General features: G+C 37.3%; 1 protein-coding gene across 13 annotated transcripts in view; it reads left to right on the top strand.

Moving 5' to 3' along the window:
- Rapgef6 (Rap guanine nucleotide exchange factor 6) overlaps window positions 1–21996 on the top strand; it is a 172095-nt gene that overhangs the window by 37941 nt on the left and 112158 nt on the right. For 12 of the 13 annotated variants that reach the window (XM_041664172.1, XM_041664170.1, XM_041664176.1 and 9 more), the window contains one exon: window positions 11126–11195. The exons of the other annotated variant lie outside the window; for it this stretch is intronic. In XM_041664172.1, the coding sequence (XP_041520106.1) occupies window positions 11126–11195 (70 nt within the window). The remainder of the gene's footprint in view (window positions 1–11125; window positions 11196–21996) is intronic. 13 annotated transcript variants of the gene reach the window in all.

Below are 21996 nucleotides of genomic sequence, written 5' to 3'. Positions count from 1 at the left end.
ACAAAACAAATTTTTGCCTAATAAAATACAACAATCCTTCACTAATGTACCATTCTAAATTCTGACCCAAATAAAGAGGTGCATAGTTCTGTTAATCATTTCTAACTATACCAATTATATATTCCATCTGAATATTTTATTGACTAAAGCTTACTTTATAAGGTTCACTCCTAATATTTTGTATATAAAATAAATATAAGAAAGAGAAGGGGGGAGAAAATAACTTGTACAAGTATAAGCATCATACCCTATAAAACATTACTGGAGCCTTTGTTTCTATAACTGGTCATAGGTGTAGTTCTCATCCTTTTACTAGTCATTCAGAATTCCTGCCTTCAGCTGAAACTTGACTGCTCTGGGTTCTTTACCATAGTGAGAGAAGAACCGTGTTGCAAAGTGTTCTTGATTGTCTTGCTTTTTTGTTTTGGTTTTGTTTTGTTTTTAGTTATATTTTGACATGATCATACTAAAGCACACAAAGAGAGTTCCTTTATCCCCTGTTGTGTGCTTCAACCCAATTTTTCCTTGGTCATTGGGATTAATTACTTATGACTATCTTTGCCATCTATTGGTTCAGTGTCCAGGAGAAGTTTCCAATTCAATAGAAGAATGACTGTGTTCTCCTGATAAAAGCATCAAAACTAAGCCAACAGAGTTCAGTTGGTATGAAGCAAGCAAAAATACTATGAATAAGTTATTAGATAAAACACTGAGAATACTGGGGAAAACAGAAAGCATTGTTATATTTCTGTTGCCAAAAAGTTGGTTTCTTAATTGGAGATAATGCAATCTGCAGTACCAAATGGGAAATGAACTTTGCAAGCTAATGAATGATAACACTAGTAGAATTCGAATGTGTCTGTTCAGTGAGGATAAATAACCTGGCTCCAGTAGTTGTCCCCTTGAAGAATGCAACAGGAGCTCTGTAGTGATATTTTGTTTGTGATCTAACAAAGTTTGCCTGAAGATCAGAGTGCAGAGCTAAGCTACTAGTTAGCGTAGAGGCCAGGCAATGGGCACACACCTTTAATCCCAGCACTAAAGAGACAGAGACAGATGAATCTCTGTGAGTTCAAGGCTACCCTGAGCCATACAGGATTGAATCTGTCTAAAAGAGAAACAGAGCTCACACAAAAGTGATCTCAGCACTAGTGATAGAGAAATATAAGCTGGGAGGAGATGCAGTCTGAGAAGTTATAGAGGTAGATGGAATCTGAGGATTTGTAAAAATAGGATAGCCCTTTTAGTCTGAGCCTTGGTAGAGGAAGAGGTAAGAACTCTCTAGTGGTTGACTGCTCTGCTTCTCTGATCTTTCAGTTTTTGCCCCTGATATGTGACGCTGGGTTTTTATTATTAAAACCAGTTAGAATTCATGCTACATCTGGCACCCAAATTTTGGGGGTACAAATTCAGAAAAAAAGCCGTTTGCCTGTGGCTTTGTAGCCACCGGCAAAGGGCAGAGCTACATGCAGCGGGAGTCACTGCCCTGCATACTAGGTTTTCCTTTCTTCTCTCCTGGTGGAATTTTGAGTAAAAGCACAGACTTAAAGAATAAATGATGTAACCGGGCGGTGGTGGCACACGCCTTTAATCCCAGCACTTGGGAGTCAGAGGCAAGCGATTTCTGTGAGTTTGAGGCCTGCCTGGTCTACAAGAGCTAGTTTCAGGACAGGCTCCAAAAACTACAGAGAAAACACTGTCTTGAAAAACCAAAAATAAATAATTAAATGATGTTCTTCAAAGTAGAAGCAAAAGTAATGTAAGTTTAGGAAAGGACTTTATAAGTTAAAATACTAAGGAAAACATTTAATGTTATTAAGAAAGTTCCATCTTCTGAACATTTCTGAAATGTTGTCAAGTTGCATGAAAAGCAGTATGGGATTTTAAATTTTACTTTTTGCAAAGATGTGACTGACATTACATCAGAGTTGGAATCTTGTTTATCTGAGGTATGTCATTACAAAAACTGAAAGCTTACAGAAATATTAACAGCTAGACACAGTAGAAATTTCATTCAAATAATATCATTAAAGTTTTAGAAGCATGGCTACCTTTTAGCTTCAAATCCCTCTCCCCTCCCTGAGTGTTTTTGGGGTTTTTATTTTGTTTTGTTGGTTGGTAGGTTCACTTCTTAATATATAAAGCCCAGACTAGCTTTGAAGTCTTACTCTGCATCTTAAATTTCCCAAGTACTGGGATTACAGGTAGATAGCAATACATCAGGTGTATGTTGGGGAGGGTGGTGCACGTGGCAGTCAGAGCACTGCTCTTAGTGCCATTCCTTAGGAACAGACTCTTTGAGATAGGGTCTCTTACTGGGATCTAGGGCTTTTCCAGTAAGTTAGGATGGCTGGCTGATAGCAATCAGCAGGAATCCACTGTTGCCTGTGTCTTCCTGGCACTGGTAGTCCACCAGTGTGAACCCCCACACTGAGTCTGCAGATTGAGCTCATGTCCTCATACTTGCTTTACAGACTGAGCCCCAGTCTCATGTTTTTTAAATAGACTTTTTAAAATAACGGGAAGTAGCACTAAAGAAAAGCCTTTATACCATTTCAAGGCAATAGGATGGTAGAAGAGGTAAGAAAATATAACATAAAAGAACAAAACCAAAAAGAGTGAAAACAGTAAATACAAAAGCATGATGTTAGACAAGCTTTAGCTTAATAGCATTTAAGGTTATGGGAGTGTTTTTCAAGTAAAAGAAATTATATCACATGCAGAAAAACAGGAAACAGATTTCAAGTGTTAAGAATGACAAAATCTTGATTTTAAAAATTGAAGGAATTTAAATAACGGGTTAATATCTTACTAAGAAAACAGAATTCCCAAACCTGAGTATTAAATTCAGTCTAGAATGTAGAAAACAAGTTTAAGGTGAATTTCTTTCAGAATGTATGGATAGTTTGATATAAAAAAAATCAATTGATCTAAATGATTAAGACATTGGTATAGTTAGGATTTCTGTTGCTGTGAAGAGACACTATGACCATGGAAACTCTTTTAAAGGAAAACATTTAATTGGATGGCTTACAATTCAGAGATTCGGTCCATTATCATCATGGTGTGACATGGCGCAGTGTACAGGCAGACATGGTGGTGGAGAAGGAACTGGGATTTATATCTTTGTCTCCCTGGGTGTGACTTGAGCATATATGAGACCTAACAGCCCGCCTCCACAGTCACACTCTTCCTCCAACAAAACCACACGTAACTCCAGCAAGGCCAGATCTCTCATTAGTGCCACTTCCTTTGGGGATCACTTTCTTTCATACCACCACAAATATCAAAGGAGAAAAATGCATCAAATATGATGCAAAAGAGAGACCCTTAGCAGTGGGTCCCTTGGCAGTTGGGGTCCAAACCACAGAAGGTAACAGAATATGCCATGCAGACAGAGCTTGAGTGTGGAGTTTGTTGAGAGGAGAGGAGGGTAGAGTGAAGGGTTGGGAAAGAGGCAGAGACAGACAGACAGAAAACTGCCTCCTTCGGGAGAAATGCAGAAAGGAAGAAAGGGAATGGACCGAGCTTGGTCCCCTCTTAAAGGGACCTTTGCACCCGATGTACAGTCAGGGGTGAGGTGCCAGGTTCCCCAGGGGCAGGTCCAAGATGTGCCTGGATACTAACATTTTTCCCTTTTTTTTTTCATTAAAAAGGTGGGGAGTTAGGCATGGCAAGTTAAGGGAATGAGTGTGTCAAGTTTTCAAGATGCTTCTTGCCGATTTGTAGGAGTTGAAATTTTGGGGAACTTGAGAAAGCCGGGATGCTGCCACGTCTTGGGGTAGCTGGCTGTTTCACTACTCTCCATGCTCTGTGGAACTTGTCCAGTGTCTCTTGGACCTGTCGAGGTGTTGGCAGAGCAAAGGACAAGATTAATTTTACGAAAAAAAATGATTTTCTTTAGGTCCTGGTGATTGAGAGGGAGGGTGTCATGACCAAGAGAAGGTGGGGAAGATTTGGCTCTTAGGTCCTGGTAAATGAGGGAGAGGTGCGTCTGACCTGTTTGAGGTGAATCCTCCAATTTCAGCTCCCTGGAACTTTCAAGAATTCTTTGAGTTTGTGAAAACATAAGTTTTAGACACATTAGCATTTCCACTGTTTATAATCTGTACTAAAATTTAAGTGGAAGTATATTTATGCCAGAAATGACTGTGACAGATGTTTTTGCACAATGAAAACTATCTTTGAGGTCTGTAGTTAGGAAACCATCAAAGGGAATTTAAAATCTTGACCTTGCAGTTATGACAGCTAGATTAATAGCTTATCAGAATTTATTGATTATTGACTATGGACTCTTAGAGTCTTAATATAGCAGTAGCGTAATGAAAAAGAAATATGAAACGTGTTTTATTCTTTCAAATGTCTCAAATCACTTGCCTTTGTTATTACTTATGCTTTTTTTAAAAAAATATTTATTATGTATACAATGTTCTGGCTGTGTATGTTCCTGCAGGCCAGGAGAGGGCACCAGACCTCATTACAGATGGTTGTGAGCCACCATGTGGTTGCTGGGAATTGAACTCAGGACCTTTGGAAGAGCAGGCAATGCTCTTAACCGCTGAGCCATCTCTCCAGCCCCATTACTTAAGCTTTTTATCCTCAGACCTTTATAACTTGCATGTATACACTTTAATAACTTTCATTTGCACACCGTAAAACACCTTCTGAGACCCTAAAAATCCTTAGATCCTTACAGCTTAAGCTTTGCATTTTTACATAAGTGACTCTGAAAGCACCTCTTTCTTTCCCATTATTATGACATCACCTTATCATTCAGGATAAATCTGTTTTTGTGAGTTTGTTATCTGAGCCTGGTAACAAGGTAAATTGTGTCTAGATTTAGTCTTGGTTCCTGCCGTTAAGCTGACAAAGCTGTCATTCGTCAAACTGCATCAGAGATCTTGAGAAGGATAAATTTTACCTGAGTTTTTGATTTTAAAATGACAGAGACCAGATTGATTACCTAGACAGCCACCCCGGGGTCCTCCATGGCCGTTGAGGGCAGGTTCTAGGGCAGCATATGTCTTTCAGCTGGCAGTGACAGGCTTAAGATCCTGTGGATTAGGAGTTTGTGGGAAAACCAGCTTTCCATTGGCTTACGCAATGGAGTTGATTTCAGTGTTTGTCGTCTATAGTCTGGAGAGGTCTTTACAGCAGTATAGATGAAAGGCAGTTTTGCTCAGCGGCTAGCACTTTCACTTCATGAGGTGAGTTATGGATGGATAGAAGTTCTGTGCCCATCTGATTTCTTTAGAGGAAATACTCAGATCTCTGAGCATTTAAGGGCTATCTATTGGGTATATATTTGGGTATATATGAGTTATAACTATAATGACATGAGTACAGGATCTGCCTCAAGAGTTAGAGCTGAGAGGTTGTGGAGGAATGTTTTACCCAGAATCCTCCAGCTTGACCGTAACTGATTTTAACTTAGCAGGTCAGATTTATATTTGCAAAGGACAAAGATATTAAGGAAAATTTTTTGCACTAGAAGCTTAACAGTAAAAAGTGACAATTGTGAAGAACAGGAAATTTCTAGGTTAGCTTTTGTTAATCTGAAATAGATTCTTATAACCTTAAATTTTTATTACTATGCAGAATATATTTTAAAGCAGAATTGAATCATATACACAGTATGTTATAATAGACCTAACCATGTATTTATCATTATTTAAAAGTATATACCAATTTAAAATATTTGAGACTTATTGCTTCTTTAGACTAGGAGATACAATGAACAGTTTCATATATGCACAGTTAAATTTTAATTGCAACACAGGTAGACATTCAGAATTAAAGTTAGCTTACATTCACACTAAATTTAAATGAAAGTGAGCGAGAGGAAGCTGTCTTTTTCATATCTGACTCAACTTTGTAACAAGGAGGCAGGGCATTTAAAGAAAGTAGACAGACGTTTGCAGGTCTTTGGATCAAAGAAAAATATGAAGAATCAAAGTCACAGATTCCTAGCAAGTGGAAGAGAAAAGATCCACTGCAGGTAGAGTGGCCAGGTGGGTGGGTTCCTTACAAGCTCGGGAGATCTAGGAGGCAGCAGTCATGTGGCTGCCCATAGCAAAGATGGCCATAAGGTCATATGACCTGCCCTTAGCCAAGATGGCACCTGCTCGTGTGTTGCAAGGCACTGAGAAACCACATGTTTAAAGCAGTCACACAAATTTTAAACAGACCCAATTGACAAGACAAACATACAGGATGTGTAAAACATACATTTAAAACAGAATTACATTGTGTGGTCACATCATTTACACATTCTTTTTTTTTTGTTTTTTTTTTTTGTTTGTTTTTTCGAGACAGGGTTTCTCTGTGGCTTTGGAGCCTGTCCTGGAACTAGCTCTGTAGACCAGGCTGGTCTCGAACTCCCAGAGATCCGCCTGCCTCTGCCTCCCGAGTGCTGGGATTAAAGGCGTGCGCCACCATCGCCTGGCTACACATTCTTTAATATATGAAGTAGACAGGAAATCTCCCCCAGCATATGCTGCCAGCTTGCAGCTGGACAGGAAAGAAGAAGGAAGAACTATGACTGGATTGGTTTGTTCAGGGTGGTGTCCTGTGCCTGCCACCCTGGGCTGGATGGCGTGGTGGCATAGGTGGGAAAGGACAAACAGAAGAGCAAGAAAAAAAGCAGAGGTCACACTTGCAACTACTGTATCACTGGCAGAATGTAGGGTGTCCATAAGTGGCTATGTGTTTTAGTTTAGGTGAGGGGGCAGTTCCCACGAGTGAGGTAGAGATAAGGTCAAGAGACTGAACTCCTGCATACAGTCAGGGAACTGCTTTCCACGCACAGAAGGGTGAAGTTCAAGGTCCCCAAGGGGCCGGACCAAGGTGTGCCTAGATACTAACAACTTTAAACATGTAGGATTTTTTTTTTTGAGAAATCATACTATCCTGGTAAGAATGTTTTAATATTTAAGTTGACCCCTTTAGTTGTTGAAATGTATTTATTCTGTTCATTTTGTTTTTGTGTGTGGTGTATGTACACATTTACATAGGTGTGTCCTAACAGCCAAAGGATTGATGTCAGATGTTTTTGTCATTTGCTCTCCCCCTTATATTTTGACACAGGGTCTCTCAAAACCTGGTGTTCACCAACAGACTGAGCTGTCTAGCCAGTAAACTCCAGAGCCCTGTGTTACCTCCTGCAGCATTGTGTTGGCTTTTGTGGTTATTGGGAATCCAGAATGAGTCTCATACTTGTGTAGTACACACATCACTCCAGCCTCTCTCCCTAGCCTCATGTCTGGAAATCATTTCTAAATAAAGTTGAGTTTACCTTTACTTTTCATAGTAAAATCTAACGCTGGATCAAGAAAGCAAGTCTTCATTGGATTTGTTTTTAAAATAAAATTTAACATATGAATTTGAATCAAATTTCCCTTTATTTGATTCAACAAATAAGTATCCTGTTATGTAAGACATCAGATATGAGGGTTAAACTTTATTAATTTATTAATAAATAATTAATTTTATTAATTATGTGGTATTTAGAATTGTCACAGAAACAAACTTCTAGGCATGTATTGATATGTTATCATATTAGGTTAATCTACATGAAAAGAATTCCCTTGCCCTCTATGAGTGATGCTATTCTATGGGCAGGGTAATCATAGTGAATAAAAAAGAGAAAACCAGATGAACATAACTGTTGATTGCTCTGCTTCTTGACTCTGAACCCAGTGTGACCAGGTGCTTCACCTTCCTGCTGCTATGCCTTTCCAGAAAGGATGGAATATATGCCCCTGAACTGTATACCAGAATAAACCTGCCTTGTGTTTCTCTTGCAATTTGGGAAGGAAAAGGTTCTTTTTAACTTACATTCCGTATCATAGTCCATCATGGAAGGAAGTCAGGGCAGGAACTGAAGCAGAAGCCATGGAGGAATGCTGCTGAGGGATGGCACTGCACACAGAAGGCTGGCTGGGCACTCATATTGATTATTAATCAAGAAAATACACACACACACACACACCCAGACCTGGCCTAAACCAATTTTATAGGGGTAGTTTTTTGAATTGAGGTTCGGCTTCCCACATCACTTTAGTTTGTGTTAAGTTTATGGGGGAAGGAGCAACCAGAACAAAACCCTTTCTGAAATGCTTCTAATTCGTGTTTGGGCTTGACAATGAGATGAGTAACTAATGTCTTTAGGGGGAAAGATAGAGACTGAATTGTGAGTAACTTTCCCCTCCCCAAGGACCCAGTGTGCCATTGAAAGAAAACTTTGATGTGGAGTTGGAAGATAAGCATCATGGTGTTTTACTGAATCTCCCCTTTTTTTGGTTTCATAATTTTTATTTGTTTGTTTATATGTGTGCCATAGGACACGTGGAGATTGGAGGACAGCTTGGAGGACTTGTTTCTCTCCTTCCTCTGTGTGGGTCCTGGAACTCAATAAAACTTAGGTTGTTAATACATGGCAACAAGCTTCTTTACTTGCTGAGCCATGTTGCTAGCTGTTCGAGTTAATTAGCCACTTATTTAGCAGTATTTACTTGAAAAGAAAAAAAGGCTGTTTCCCTAACCCACTGAATGAATACACTTTATTTTTGTTACAAAAACAATTGGAGAGGGTGATAGTGGTTTAGGCCTTTAATCCCAGCACTCAAGAGGCAGGGGAGGGTGGATCTCTGAGTTGAAGGCCAGCCTCCTCTACAAAGCCAGCACAGCCAGGACTGTTACACAGAGAAACCCTGTCTTGAAAAAGCCAAAAACAAAACAAACAAACAAAAAAATCAGTTGGAGCATCTATGTGTGGGCTTATCTGTTCTTCTTGGTTTGTTTCCTTGAGTTGGCCCACTGCTTCATCATCTGAAATATCATTCTTTCATGCAGTTTGATAATGTGGACACTCCAGATTTGTTTTCCACCTTTGTTTCAATTATAGTAGATTCCTAACATTTCTGTATAAATCTTTGGATTGTTGGAGTGTTGTGTCAGTCTTTGAGATTAACTTTTTGGGATTTTCTTTTATTGTAATTGCATTGGGTCTGTAAAATTTGGAGAGAATAGTTATTTTATTAACTTAATGTCAGATGTCGTACATTTTATGTAATTGGATTACATTTTTGGTTATATTGCTTCAGTTAGTAATTTATTTTGAGCCTTTTAAACTTGAGAGATCAAATTCAGCACTTCCTCAGGACTGTAATGTCATTATTTAAAAATACATTTCTGAGAGTGATACTAAATATCCGTGTGTTATGTGCTTTGCAGTTGACTCTTTTTTCTCACATACCCATTGTATATGCTGTGAACCACAGTATAATACTCAACTTCAGACTCAAGGACCTTTCCAGAGATTCCCAAAGTGCATAAACTGTGTATGTGTCCACTCCCTTCCTCTCTTTATATGTCTTCTCTGCCTCTCCATCTCTTCTGATGCTCTAACTTGGCAAATTTGAAAACTTTGAAGCATTTTTCCCCAAAAAAATTCAGCCGCTGTCTTTCAGTTCAGTAGCTGCTTCTTGGGTAGTGTTGAGAATACCTGTAGGAAGGATAGTAAGCTAAGCATTTCACAGGGTCCGCATTGTTTCTACTTTCTCAGAGATGCAACCCCTATTCTGCCTATCTTCTAGTATCTGGAAACTTGCTGCGCATATTTTTTTAATGTTTTTTTTTGTTGTTTTCATTTAAGAGAGTATATACAGATCCTAATATTCTGTGTTGCATGAAATTTCTTTAGATTTAGCATTATGTATTAGGTAATGTAAGACTGAATTCAGAAAATATATATAATTCTTTTCCTTAAAAATAAGTGATTTTTTTTTACATTCAAAAGTAATTTTATTGGAATTTTTTTGCAGGGGACAGTTCAGTGTCTTACTGTGTAGCACTGGCTGGCCTTAAACTCAGATATCCACCTGCCTCTCCCCTCTGAATGCTGGGATTAAAGGCATGTGTCACCAGTCCCCTCTACTTTCATTAAATTTTGATTAGGATTTTGTTGTAAATTATTTCTAACAAATCTTATATGTTGCAAAATTGTTTAACTACAATTTTGAGCCTTCTCTTAAAAGTATATGCTGCTTGTCACACTATACATTTGAGCCCTGGTTGCAGTTCGTTGGTAAAGTTGTATAATTTTCCTTATAAATGACTTTGTATTTAATTTGAGTTACTTTGTATTACGTTAATTATTAGTATCTTTCCCCTACCCTTTAAGTTAATATAGAAGCAATATTTTACTTAGATAGGTTTTTTTGTTTCATATGTATGAGCATTTGGTCTACATGTGTGTGCTTGGTGCCAGTGGAAACCACAAGAGAGTGTAAAATCCCCTAGTACCAGAGTTAACAGAAGATTGTGAACCACCATGTGGCTGCTGGGAACCAAATCCAGCTTCTCTGTAAAAGCAAAAAGTGCTTTTACCCTATGAACTGTCTCTCCAGCCCCATTACTTACATATTTTTATAGTTGATCACAGTACTACTGTTTTTAGGTTGTTCTCAAGTTTAAGTATACTCTCTACAGTTAATCTTTGTGTCTCATGTGTTTGACAAGTTATTTTCTGCTTTCTTTGTTTTTTTAAAAAAATAATATACTTTATCTTTTTAAAGCCTAGCTTTTCTTTTTTTCTTTCTAGTTTTTATTCAGAAATCTTTCTCAGATGAAGCATATGGAGCACTTCTCTCAGTGTGGTCTTGCTTAGGGTTCATTTCAGAAATGGCTGATGGCTGGCAACACTTTTAAAACGTACATCATTTTGTCTATCCGTATTTTTTATTTACTAAAAGTTTTTTTGTTTCTATGTCTGTTGTCTAATGTAACAGTTATAAAAATTATAAAACAATTATAGTATCATATCTTAAATGGTTTTATTTTAGCTTAGTCTTGGTTAAGTGTTTAGAGTTTGAGGTTAGGCTAATATTTTTTATAAACAATTATGGGAACAAAGTAAAGAAAGAAATTTTAGAAAAATTATGCTGAATTGTTATATTTGAGCAATTAAGAGGAACTCTTGTGTGTGTGTGTGTTTTGCTTTTGTTAGAAAATTCCAAGAAGATTAGAATTTCTTGGTTAATGTCTCAGAGTTTTTGTTTATTTTTCCCCATTTTAAAATTTCATTGTAACTTCTGCTAAAGAAATTGTTTTTCTGTTTTTGTAGTTTTGGTAAGCAGTTTGGAGGAAAAAGAGGATGTGATTGTCTTGTATTAGAACCTTCAGAAATGATTGTGGTAAGACGCTGAATTGTTTTTTGATATGCTTCAGTTTCAATTCTAACTACGGTGGACTATAAATATCCAAGGCAGTTACCTGTTGATGATCTAAGACATTGTTTAAGTAGCATCAAAGCCATGCTGCTTTATGTATTCTTTCTCTAAAATTCCTTGATCCTTGAAATAATGTACAACATGATAATAGGGATAACATATCCCAAAATTGGCAACTTTCTTTACTGTTGTACCTGAAAATTAAAATACAGGCTTTTGGGAGATGTGTGTGTATGTGCATGTGTTCATTAAAGGGCCATGTTTATTTCTGGTGTTTTCTCCTTTGCCATTGATGTAGTCCATACATTTGTAATGGTTTGAAAGAAAGACTTTGGAGAAAAATAATGGCACATGCAAAATAGGCCTAAGTAAGAAATAGATTAGATCTAATTCTATGCCCTTTAACAATTTAAGATATCTTTCATTTGGGCTTGTGTTTAATGAAAAATTCTTCTTATTTTTCCATAAGAGGCCATAAAAGTAGCTAGCTATAACTTTATAAAATCTAGCTTTTTAAATATTTTTTGTATTTATGTGTATGATTGTTCTTCTTGCATGTGTATAAGTAGACCACATGTGCAAGTGTCCACAGAAGTCAGAAAAGTATTGAATGCCCTAGAATTGTAGATAGAGGTGCCTGTGAGCTGCCATAAGGTTCGGGGAACAAAACTCAGAAGTGCCTAACCATTAAGCCATCTCTTCATCTCCAAAATGTCTTTAAAGGAAAACAACTCCAACAGTTGTTTTTACCTTATTCTGAGAACTGTCTAGAAAATAACATACACTAAATGAACTTCTTGTCCTACCAGCATCTTTGTAAATGCCGTGTCCTGTGATTGATGGGAAATGTTGTGAAGTGGGGTTGAGTTCTTGTTTGTTTTATTTCTGATAGTTGTTTTGCGACGAGGTCTCACTATGTAGCTCTGGCTGGCTTCAGGCTTGTTATGTAGACTAGGCCAAGAGAGACCCTCCTGTTTCTGCTTTCACAGTGCTGGGATTAAAGGTATACACCATACCCAGCTAAGGTTGACTCTTAAGCATTTTTGTAAATGCTTGAAACTAAACCGGTTTGCCATTTCATGGCGGTGTAGTCAGATTGATGTCTTTAAGTTCACTCTTCCTCAAAGTGAATCACACATCATCAGATTGCATTAAACCTCCTGTAATTTAAGCTCCTAGAAGAAAAAAAAATGATGTCTTCGTTTGTGTCTCCCACCCTTAGCTTCAGGAAAGTAAATTCTAAGTTCCTGAGTAGATGCTTAAAATAGCACATAGCACCAAACCTTCTATGTACTGTCTTTTTTCTTCTTTTTCTATGTATACATATAAAGTTGATAAAGCAAGAGGGTATTAAAGATAGCTAATAATAAAATAGGTAACCATAACAATTCACTGTTGTAAAACTGAGCATGGTCACTTTCTAACTCTTACCCTTACTTACTTTTTTGGTGACTGTAGTTAATTAGAACTCTAAGGAAAGAAAAAAATGACAGATGAAGGGACATTTCGTATATTTGCAAAGGGCTGTCTATGTAGTTAGTACATGTTCAGTCAGTTATGTTTGAGGCATGGACTTTAACTTTTCTTTAAGCACTGGATAGCTGAAATACTCAGTAAGGCATGAAAATTCCTTCTTTACGTGTATATATTAAAGGGTATGACAAGAATACCAGTCTTAATTTGGCACATTTACCATTTTTTTATACATGTGGGAAGTATTGGTGCTGGAACGGCAGTCGTCTTACAGTCAGTGTGCGGTAATTCTTAGTGCACATAGATGCTGTATATAGCTGCATGTCTCAGTAAGAAAAAGTCGGAAAATTTTTAAGCTACAATCTCATCTTAACATTATAATGCTGCTTTAAACCTGGAATTATTAGCCTTTTCTGTAAAGGGAGTTTGGTTAAATTTTGTTGTTGTTTTTTTTTTTCCAGAAAATGTTTAGGAACCAACCATGCTCTGGCTTCTGGTTATGCCTAGTTTCCCTCAGTGAAATACATGTCAGCCCTGTCTAACACATGTGCACATATCTGTGTTAATTTCTCCATATAGATTTCTGTTTAAACTCATAGTTTATTCTGGTGTTAACAATATCCTTTTACTAAGAGTTAGAATTTGTTCGCTTACATTATCATGTATCTGTTAATTTATTCATAATTGTTTAAGCATTGGGCTGGTGGGATGTTCAGTATGTAAAAGTGCTTGCCACCAGTATGACAACCTGCATTACAGAAAGAGTTCCCTGATCTCCACACTTGGTGTGGCTGGTGTGCATGTGTGAGTGCGTGCTAAATAATGTAAGAAAATGTTAATAAAAATTGTCTTAAGAATTGTTTACCCATAACATAGAAAACACAACTAATTAGAAGCCAGGCATGATAATTCATACTTAGAATTCTTATAATTCCAATACTTGACAAGATGATGGCATGATGATCATGAGTTCAAAACCATATAATGAATTGGAAGTAGCATGAGTTACCTAAGAGCTTGTCTCAAAAGATTTAAAAAAAAAAAAAAAAGGAAAGGAGAAAAAGGACTAGCATGAGGAAAGAAGTATTACTAGTGAGAATACTAATATACAAATATTTGTGTGTACATGTATGAGTTTTGGTTTTTTTTTGTTTGCTTTGGGGTTTTTTTTTTTTTTTGCTTTGTTTTGTTTGTTGTTGTGTAGCTTTTGGGTTTTTTCGAAACAGGTTTTCTCTGTGTAATAGACCTGGTGTCCTGGAACTGCTCTGTATATCAGGCTGGCCTCAAACTCATAGATCTGCCTGCCTCTGCCTCCTGAGTGCTGGGATTAAAGGCATGCACCACCAATGCCTGGTACAAATATATGTACATATTTAATGAGGAAAATTATTGGCTGGAATTTTGATGTATACATGTATTAAATGTACATTTTAAAAATATATATCAGTGGATTTCCCTTCCATATGCCTTTATCCATCTTCCTTTTAACAAATAAGATAGTTTTCATTACCTGACAACAAGGTAAAGGAAATATTTAAGAGAATTTAAATATTTGAGCCAGATCAAAAGCACTCCCATTGACCAAACCTAGGATATTTGGGAATCCAAATAAAATTTTATAATAATAATGTTACCTTCATGTGTCATACAAGAAGTTAAAACCTTGACAACAATGAATAAATGAAGAAGTAAGGTGAGGTAGCTCTCCTTGTTTGTAGAATGCCAATTAGCAAATAGTTAGCACTTAGTTTAACATTAGAAAAACTAGGGAGGCTAATGCGCGATTAGGGAGCCAGAATCCTTAGGTCATGTCAGAGTATGTCCCTCGAAATTATTTATGAAGGGAACAGTATTAAATTTCTGATGCTAAAATACGATGGATTTTTACCAGAGTAGTAGTTATTGCTACTGCCATCATATATGCGCTAACAGTGCATTATTCCTGCTGTAACAACATTGAAAAAGACAAAAGGCTTTTCTGGGATGTATTCTTGCTCAGCATTTATATTTAAACCAAACTCACAAATTACTAAACAAATTAAATTAGAGGGCATTCTACAAATTGACGAGACTGTACTCTTTAAATATCTCAGTGGCAGGAGATAAAATAGAACAGTCATGGAACCATTCTAAAAGACACAAGTGTGGCATCTAAATAAACATTTATCTGCCTGGCCTTCCCCCTCCCCCCCCCAAAAAAAAAACAAGAACCTTGAATCTAATTTTTTTTGTTTAGGTTTTTTTTTTTGAAATGTGGGTGTAGTTTTCTAGGCTACTTTTTTGCTGATTGGGGTGCTGATAATCTTAACGGGGACCCAAAGAAAATTTTGGATTATAGCCAAGTGTTTACCTGAAATATTCTATGAGGCTGGATCATTTCAGCCAGCAGTCTTGAAGCTGTTCTGGATGTAGAATTCAGAGGAGACTGCAACAAATGTACTCTGAAACATTGATCATCTGGGTCATCTGTTCCCATTGGAGATTTTTTAGGGGGTCTTTCTTCCTTGATCAAGCCTTATTTTTCTTAACCCGGATGAATCCATAGCCTCTCACTTCCTATGGAAAATAAAAGCAAAACCTCTTCTCCAAAGTAACATATCTTCTTACTTAAATTTTGAAGTCAAGGCATTTTCATCAAACCTTATTTTTCTTAACCCAGAATGAATCCACAGCCTCTCACTTCTTTTGGAAACAAAAACAAAATCTCTTCTTCAAAGTAACATTATCTTTTGACTTAAATCTTGAAGTCAAGGCATTTTCAAAATATATAGGTTGGATTAATCCAGCAGCATTAATAATCAAATGTCTTTTAGCAACTGTTGCTTTTTCATGAGCAGTCAAACAATTCAAAGACAACACAACATACAGTATCCAGATTCTCTGTGTATTTTCCATCTTTACATGGAAGCTAAGCCAAGGCATATGGGATCTGGGAGCACTAGTTTTTCTCCCAAACCCAGGTGGCTAGGTTTGGGTTCAGCTCCTAGAGCTGGAATTCCATTCCCAACTCTGACCTCAGCTGATGGCTAAAAAGCCTCAGGCAAATGGCATTTTCGTGAATTCGTACCCCAACAAGTTGGGCACCAAATGAAGCACGATTAATAAAAATTTAGGGTCAGAAATTGGGGTTCAACCTGAAGATCTGAAAAGCAAAACAGCCAGTCACTGGCTTTTACCTCGACCTCAGTCTGAAATGGCGATCCTGCCTCCCAGAATCTCACAATGAAACTATGTGTTGAGAGCTGTTTCTTACTGTTTTATATTCCTCTCCAGGGCTGGGATTAAAGGCATGCACCACCGTGATAAAAGGCACATACTGCTCAGTTTCTATGGCATTGAAGCTGTGTGTTACCATAACCTGGTCTGTGAGGCTGACCAGTGAAACTGCTTTACTCTCAGATCTGCAGGCAGTATTTATTTATTAAAATACAAATTGAAATGCCACTACACACAATGTTTGGTTTTTTTTTTTTTTGACTATTGGACAGTGGAGAATTGTAAATCGTGTTAGCAGTGTGGCATGCAGGTAAGGTGCTTTCAGATTCCTGATTTTTGTTAGCTGTGCTATGCTAACATGAGATAAAGTTATAGGCATGGGGAATGCATGTTGATAAATTTCATGATAAACAATTTCCCTACAGTTCTTAAATATTTCAGGAAAAACTGCTATATAAAAAATTTCAACAAAGTAATATCAAAATATAAATTTCATTTTTAAATTCAGAACTGTTTTTGCTGACTCTGCTATGTTTATAATATTTTATTAATTACAGTAGAAAATGATCCAAAATTTCAGAATTTTTTTTTAAATGCTGAGAATACTTTGAAATATTTGACCTCTAGTGATGATTGGAAATGCCTGTGCCTGGCCACACTTTTTCTTTTGTTTTGGGACAGGTCTCTGTGTAGCACTGGCTGGCCAGACACCTTATTCATTGGATATGTAGCCTACTGTATGATGTCTTTCAAAGTGATCTTGTTGCCCAAGGCATGGTGGCCCATGTTTATAATCCAAGCACTTCAGAGAGTGAGGCAGGAGAACTGCTGAGCCTTCAAGGACAGTGTAGGCTGCAGTGAGATACTGTCTCAAAATGGGAGGAAACAAAAGTAACCTTGTTTTTAAGAGGCTATGAATCCAAAAAAAAAAAAAAAAGCCAGGCGGTGGTGGTGCACACCTTTAATCCCAGCACTCGGGAGGCAGAGGCAGGCGGATCTCTGGGAGTTCGAGGCCAGCCTGGTCTACAAGAGCTAGTTCCAGGACAGGAACCAAAAGCTACGGAGAAACCCTGTCTCGAAAAATCAAAAAAAAAAAAAAAAAGGCTATGAATCTGTCCTCTGGACTGCTGGAATGCATTTTGTTACAGTTACAAGGATTTCTTTTCCCCCTCATGAATTTTTGGATTGAGATTATCCTTAAAAAGATTTTGTACATTATTTTATTGATTTTTTTTTCCTTTTTAATTTGAGCTTTTAAATGTAGGTTCAGTAAAAACAAAATTATATACAGCCAGTACATTTGTTATATGCCCCATAAATAAGTGTAATTGTTAACATGAATTTTGAAATTAAATGAAAAAATGGATTTTGTGAAGAAATAAAGACTGAGCAGTTGTTGCCTCATTGCCTTTCTCTAGCATCCACAGGCTCAAGTTGTAATACCCGTAATTGCTATTGTGTGTCAGGCAACAGCTTAAGAGGGTCAAAATGCCTTCAGCCCTGACAGTAGTTAGTATTTTCTTCAAGTCTCTAAAGTGGATAAATGATGAAGATAAAATAAAAACATATTTCTATTAGAAAACATAGATTTTGAGAAGAGCAACAAGGGGAAATGAAGGTAAAGGGGCAGAGAAGAAACAGAGCATTATCCTGCTGTCCAGGTGGAGTTGAGGACACAAATGATTCTGCTGCACTGAGATCATGCTAGTTATAACAAAAGTGACCTTTGACTAGCTAAAGTTCACCAGAGTGGTGGAAGAACAGAAGGATGGGGTTCCTGAGTCTTACCTCATTATTTATCTAGGCATTTATGTAAGATCAGAATTATAAACCTCTTAAATAAGTATAATTAATATAGAACTGAGGTTATAGTAAATGGTGTTTTCCCACTAATTAGATATATGCCTCTGGGAATTGATAGATTATAAGCATATGTAGAACATATATATGTAAGACTGTAATTTCTAATATTGTTAAGAACTTTGTCAAAATACTGAGATTTACAGTGTATGAAGCATTTCTTAAAATGATTTATACCTTTTCCTTCTTTGGTCTTTTAATATAATTCACTCACCTAGATTTTAAACTTTAAACTCTCATTCTAAAAGAAAGCTCAACATGAACTCTTGGCTAAACATGTTCTCTGTAGTATGAACTTATTATGGTTAATACTGATATCAGCCTGGTGAGATTTCAAAACAGGAAACTTTTGGTCATTTCTGTGAGGAATTTTCTAGATTAAGTTAATTGAGATTGGAAGGCAAACCTTAAATATGGACAGCACCAACCCAAGTCCTTGGGTCCAGGACCGACTAAGAGAAAAGGGGTTGAACAGCAGCATCCATCACCCTTTCGTGGCTGCCCTCCTCACTTCCTTGCTATTATGGACTGTGTTCTCAAGGTATGAGCCAAAATAAGGCCTTCCTTCCATCCATAGGTTGGTCCTTTTCTGGTATGTTGTAGAAGCAACAAGGCAGGTAACTAATAAAGAACTAAATTTGAAATCAAGTTTAGAATTCTGTTTTCTGAGTGAGATATCAGACTATAATTTTAAAATCTTCACATTAAAGATTTTATGAGCTTTAATCTGTTTCCTTATTTCTGTATTTGGTTTGAGGTTTATTTTTACTTGGAAACGCTTTCGTTTATATTCGTTGTTATCACTGATTAGCTTGGATTTGGTTTAATGATAATCATAGTTTTCCATTTATTTTGTTCTCTCATTGATTTTTGTTCTTTAGTAAATTAACTTTTTCACATTCTTTCTCCTATCCTGCTCCCTTAGAAATGGCATTTGGGCTTTTCTTTTTATGTTGTTTCCATTTAATTATAATTCTTTTTTAAAATCACCAGAAGCTGAGCTTGGCGGGGTGATTCACACCTCTACTCCCAGCACTCAGGAGACCCAAGGAAGAATACCAAGAGTTCAAAACCAGTTCAGGCTGTTTGTGAGATCTTGCCTCCATAAACAGAAAAAAGTCTTAACCTAAGTAGTCACAATTTTAAGACTTTAATATTGGAATCCAAGCAAAGAAAGAGAGAAGAGGCCAAAGAGATACAACCAAAAGGGCACATCCTTATGACCTACTTCCTCCAGCTAGGCCCCACCCCCTCTAACTTTTACCACCTCCCAGTAATGTTGTCATGTTCTTATGCATCAGTCCATTGGATCAGAACACTCAATATGTATTAAACCTTGTCTCTAGAAGTACTCACCTACACATTTCAAGGAGGTCTTTTTTTTTTATTGATATTTATTGAGCTCTACATTTTTCTCTGCTCCCCTCCCCCGTTCAATCCTCCCCCAAGGTCCCCATGACAAGGAGATCTTGTCTTTTTCTACTTTCTACTTCCCATGTAGATTAGATCTATATAAGTCTCTTACTATCTGCATTGTTGTCTAGGTTCTCTGGAATTGTGGTTTGTAGACTGGCTTTCTTTGCTTTATCTTTAAAAACCACCTATGAGTGAGTACATGTGATAATTGTCTTTCTGTGTCTGGGTTGCCTCACTCAAAATAATGTTTTCTAGCTCCATCCATTTTCCTACAAAATTCAAGCTGTCGTTATTTTTTTCTGCTGTGTAGTAAGTACTACATTGTGTAAATGTAACACATTTTCCTTATCCATTCTTCGATCGAGGGGCATTTAGGTTGTTTCCAGGTTCTGGCTATCACAGACAAAGTTGCTATGAACATAGTTCAGCACATGTCCTTGTGGCACAATTGTGCATCCTTTGGATATATACCCCAAAGTGGTATTACGGGTCTTGAGGAAGGTTTTTTTCCTAACTTTCTGAGAAATCGCCACACTGACGTCCAAAGGGATTGCATTCCCACCAGCAATGCAGAAGTGTTCCCTTTACCCCACAACCTCTCCAGCATAAGTTGTCATCAGTGTTTCTGATCTTGGCCATTCTTACAGGTGTAAGATGGAATCTCAGAGTTGTTTTGATTTACATTTCTCTGGTGACTAAGGATGTTGAACATTTCCTTAAGTGTCTTTCAGCCATTTTAGATTCCTCTGTTGAGAGCTCTCTGTTTAGGTCTGTACTCCATTTTTTTTTTATTGGATTATGTGTTCTTTTGGTGTCCAGTTTCTTAAGTTCTTTGTGTATTTGGGAGATCAGACCTCTGTCTGATGTGGGGTTAGTGAAGATCTTTTCCCATTCTGTAGGCTGTCGTTTTGTCTTGTTGACCGTGTCCTTTGCTTTATAGAAGCTTTCCAGTTTCAGGAGGTCCCATTTATTGTTTCTCTCAGTGTCTGTGCTGCTGGGGTTATATTTAGGAAGTGGTTCCCTGTGCCAATATATTCAAATGTACTTCCCACTTTCTCTTCTATAAGGTTCAATATGGCTGACTTTATGTTGAGTTCTTTGATCCATTTGGACTTGAGTTTTGTGCATGGTAATAGATATGGGTCTATCTTCCTTTTTCTACATGTTGATATCCAGTTATATGGGTCTATCTTCCTTTTTCTACATGTTGATATTCACTTATGCCAGTACCACTTGTTAAATATGCTTTCTTTTTTTCATTTCATATTTTTTGCTTCTTTATCAAGGATTAGGTGCTCGAAGATATGTGGATTGATATCCGGGTCTTCTGTTTGGTCAAGGAGGTCTTTTTTAATCCTCATGTGATTCCTTTTTTCTTTTCTTTTTGGGGGGTTTTGTTTTTGTTTGTTTTTTGAAACAGGATTTTTTGTGTAACTACTCTGGCTGTCCTGGAACTCACTCTATAAACCAGAGATCCACCACTTATCTCTGCCTCCCAGAGTGCTGGTGTTAAAGCCGTGTGCCACCACCTCCTGGCACCTGTGTGATTCTTAATCTAATCAGGTTGACAATCAGAATTAACCATCAGTCATAAATTTAGTAGACCAACATGTTGGCAGGGATGGAATAGGCTTTTCGGATTCTACGTTTGAATACCTAGAAGAATAGCTTCTGAGCTCTGTCTTTCATGGTTCTTAGCATGTGGTGATAGAATGAGAAGGATGATGCATAGTAAGGATGTCATTGCAGTAAAGTTACTTAGTAGAGGAGCATAAGTTATTTACAAAAGCATGAGTGGTCACACTAACATGACTGCTCCTCAATTTGAGCTTTTCGCCCCTGAATCAAAACATAACTGTTAGATAGCATCTCTGAAAAATCCTTAGAAAATTGTACATGCCTCTAGAACTTTTACATGAGGTGATTTCCCAGAGGGGAAGGGGCCTGGTCATTTTTGTCTAAGATGAAATTCTGAAAGTATCTTGGGGTTATGTATGGTGGCTCATGCCCAAGCGAAGAATATTACAAGTTCAAGGCCAGCTACAAATACAGAACAAGAGCCTTTGTTAAGAAAAATAAAAACATTTTAGGAGAGATGGGGGTATATGTGACTTTGAATATCAGGAGTAGGAGTTTAAATTTATCCAGGCTAGGGAGATGTCTCTGGTAAAGAGTAGCTACTCTTTAAAGGACCCAATATAAGTTTCTGGTACCCACATGGCAGCTCAAAACAGTCTAACTCCAGTTCCAGGACATACGATGCCCTCTTCTGGCCTATATGGACACCAGGCATTTGTGTAGTGCACAGACATACATACATGGAGGCCAAGTATCCATACACATAAAATAAAATTTTTTAAATTTGAATTGATATAGTAAACTCTAGCAGTTCATTATCGAATTAGGAGACCTAACACATATTTTTTCATGGTAGTTTATCTGACTATAGGATTAGATTGTAGAATTTGTCTAAAGCCGCAGGATCACAATTGATGTATTCTAAGGCTGAAGTGGTTAAAACTTTCGATTGCTAACTGAACTGTTTAATTCCGTGTTTAGAGCATATTTTGTGCTAGCATGACATTAGCAGGAAGCATAGTAGTAGAAAAAAATCATTTCTGGAATATTAGGTTAGTATAAAGTGTAGTTTATAACTTACCAATATACATTCAAAGGAGATTTAAGTTTGGGGGCTGAAGAGAATGCTCTTTCATAGGAATCATGTTCAGTTCCCAGAACACACATAGAGCAGCTCACAGCCTCACAGTCACCTCTAACTCCAGCTCCGGGGAATCGAGGC

Source organism: Microtus oregoni, unplaced genomic scaffold (assembly GCF_018167655.1).
Source record: "Microtus oregoni isolate MIOR12 unplaced genomic scaffold, Mior012 000015F_ref0000493, whole genome shotgun sequence".
Lineage (NCBI taxonomy): Eukaryota > Metazoa > Chordata > Mammalia > Rodentia > Cricetidae > Microtus > Microtus oregoni.
Note: the sequence above shows the minus strand (reverse complement) of the source record. Positions and strands in the feature narration are given on the sequence as shown.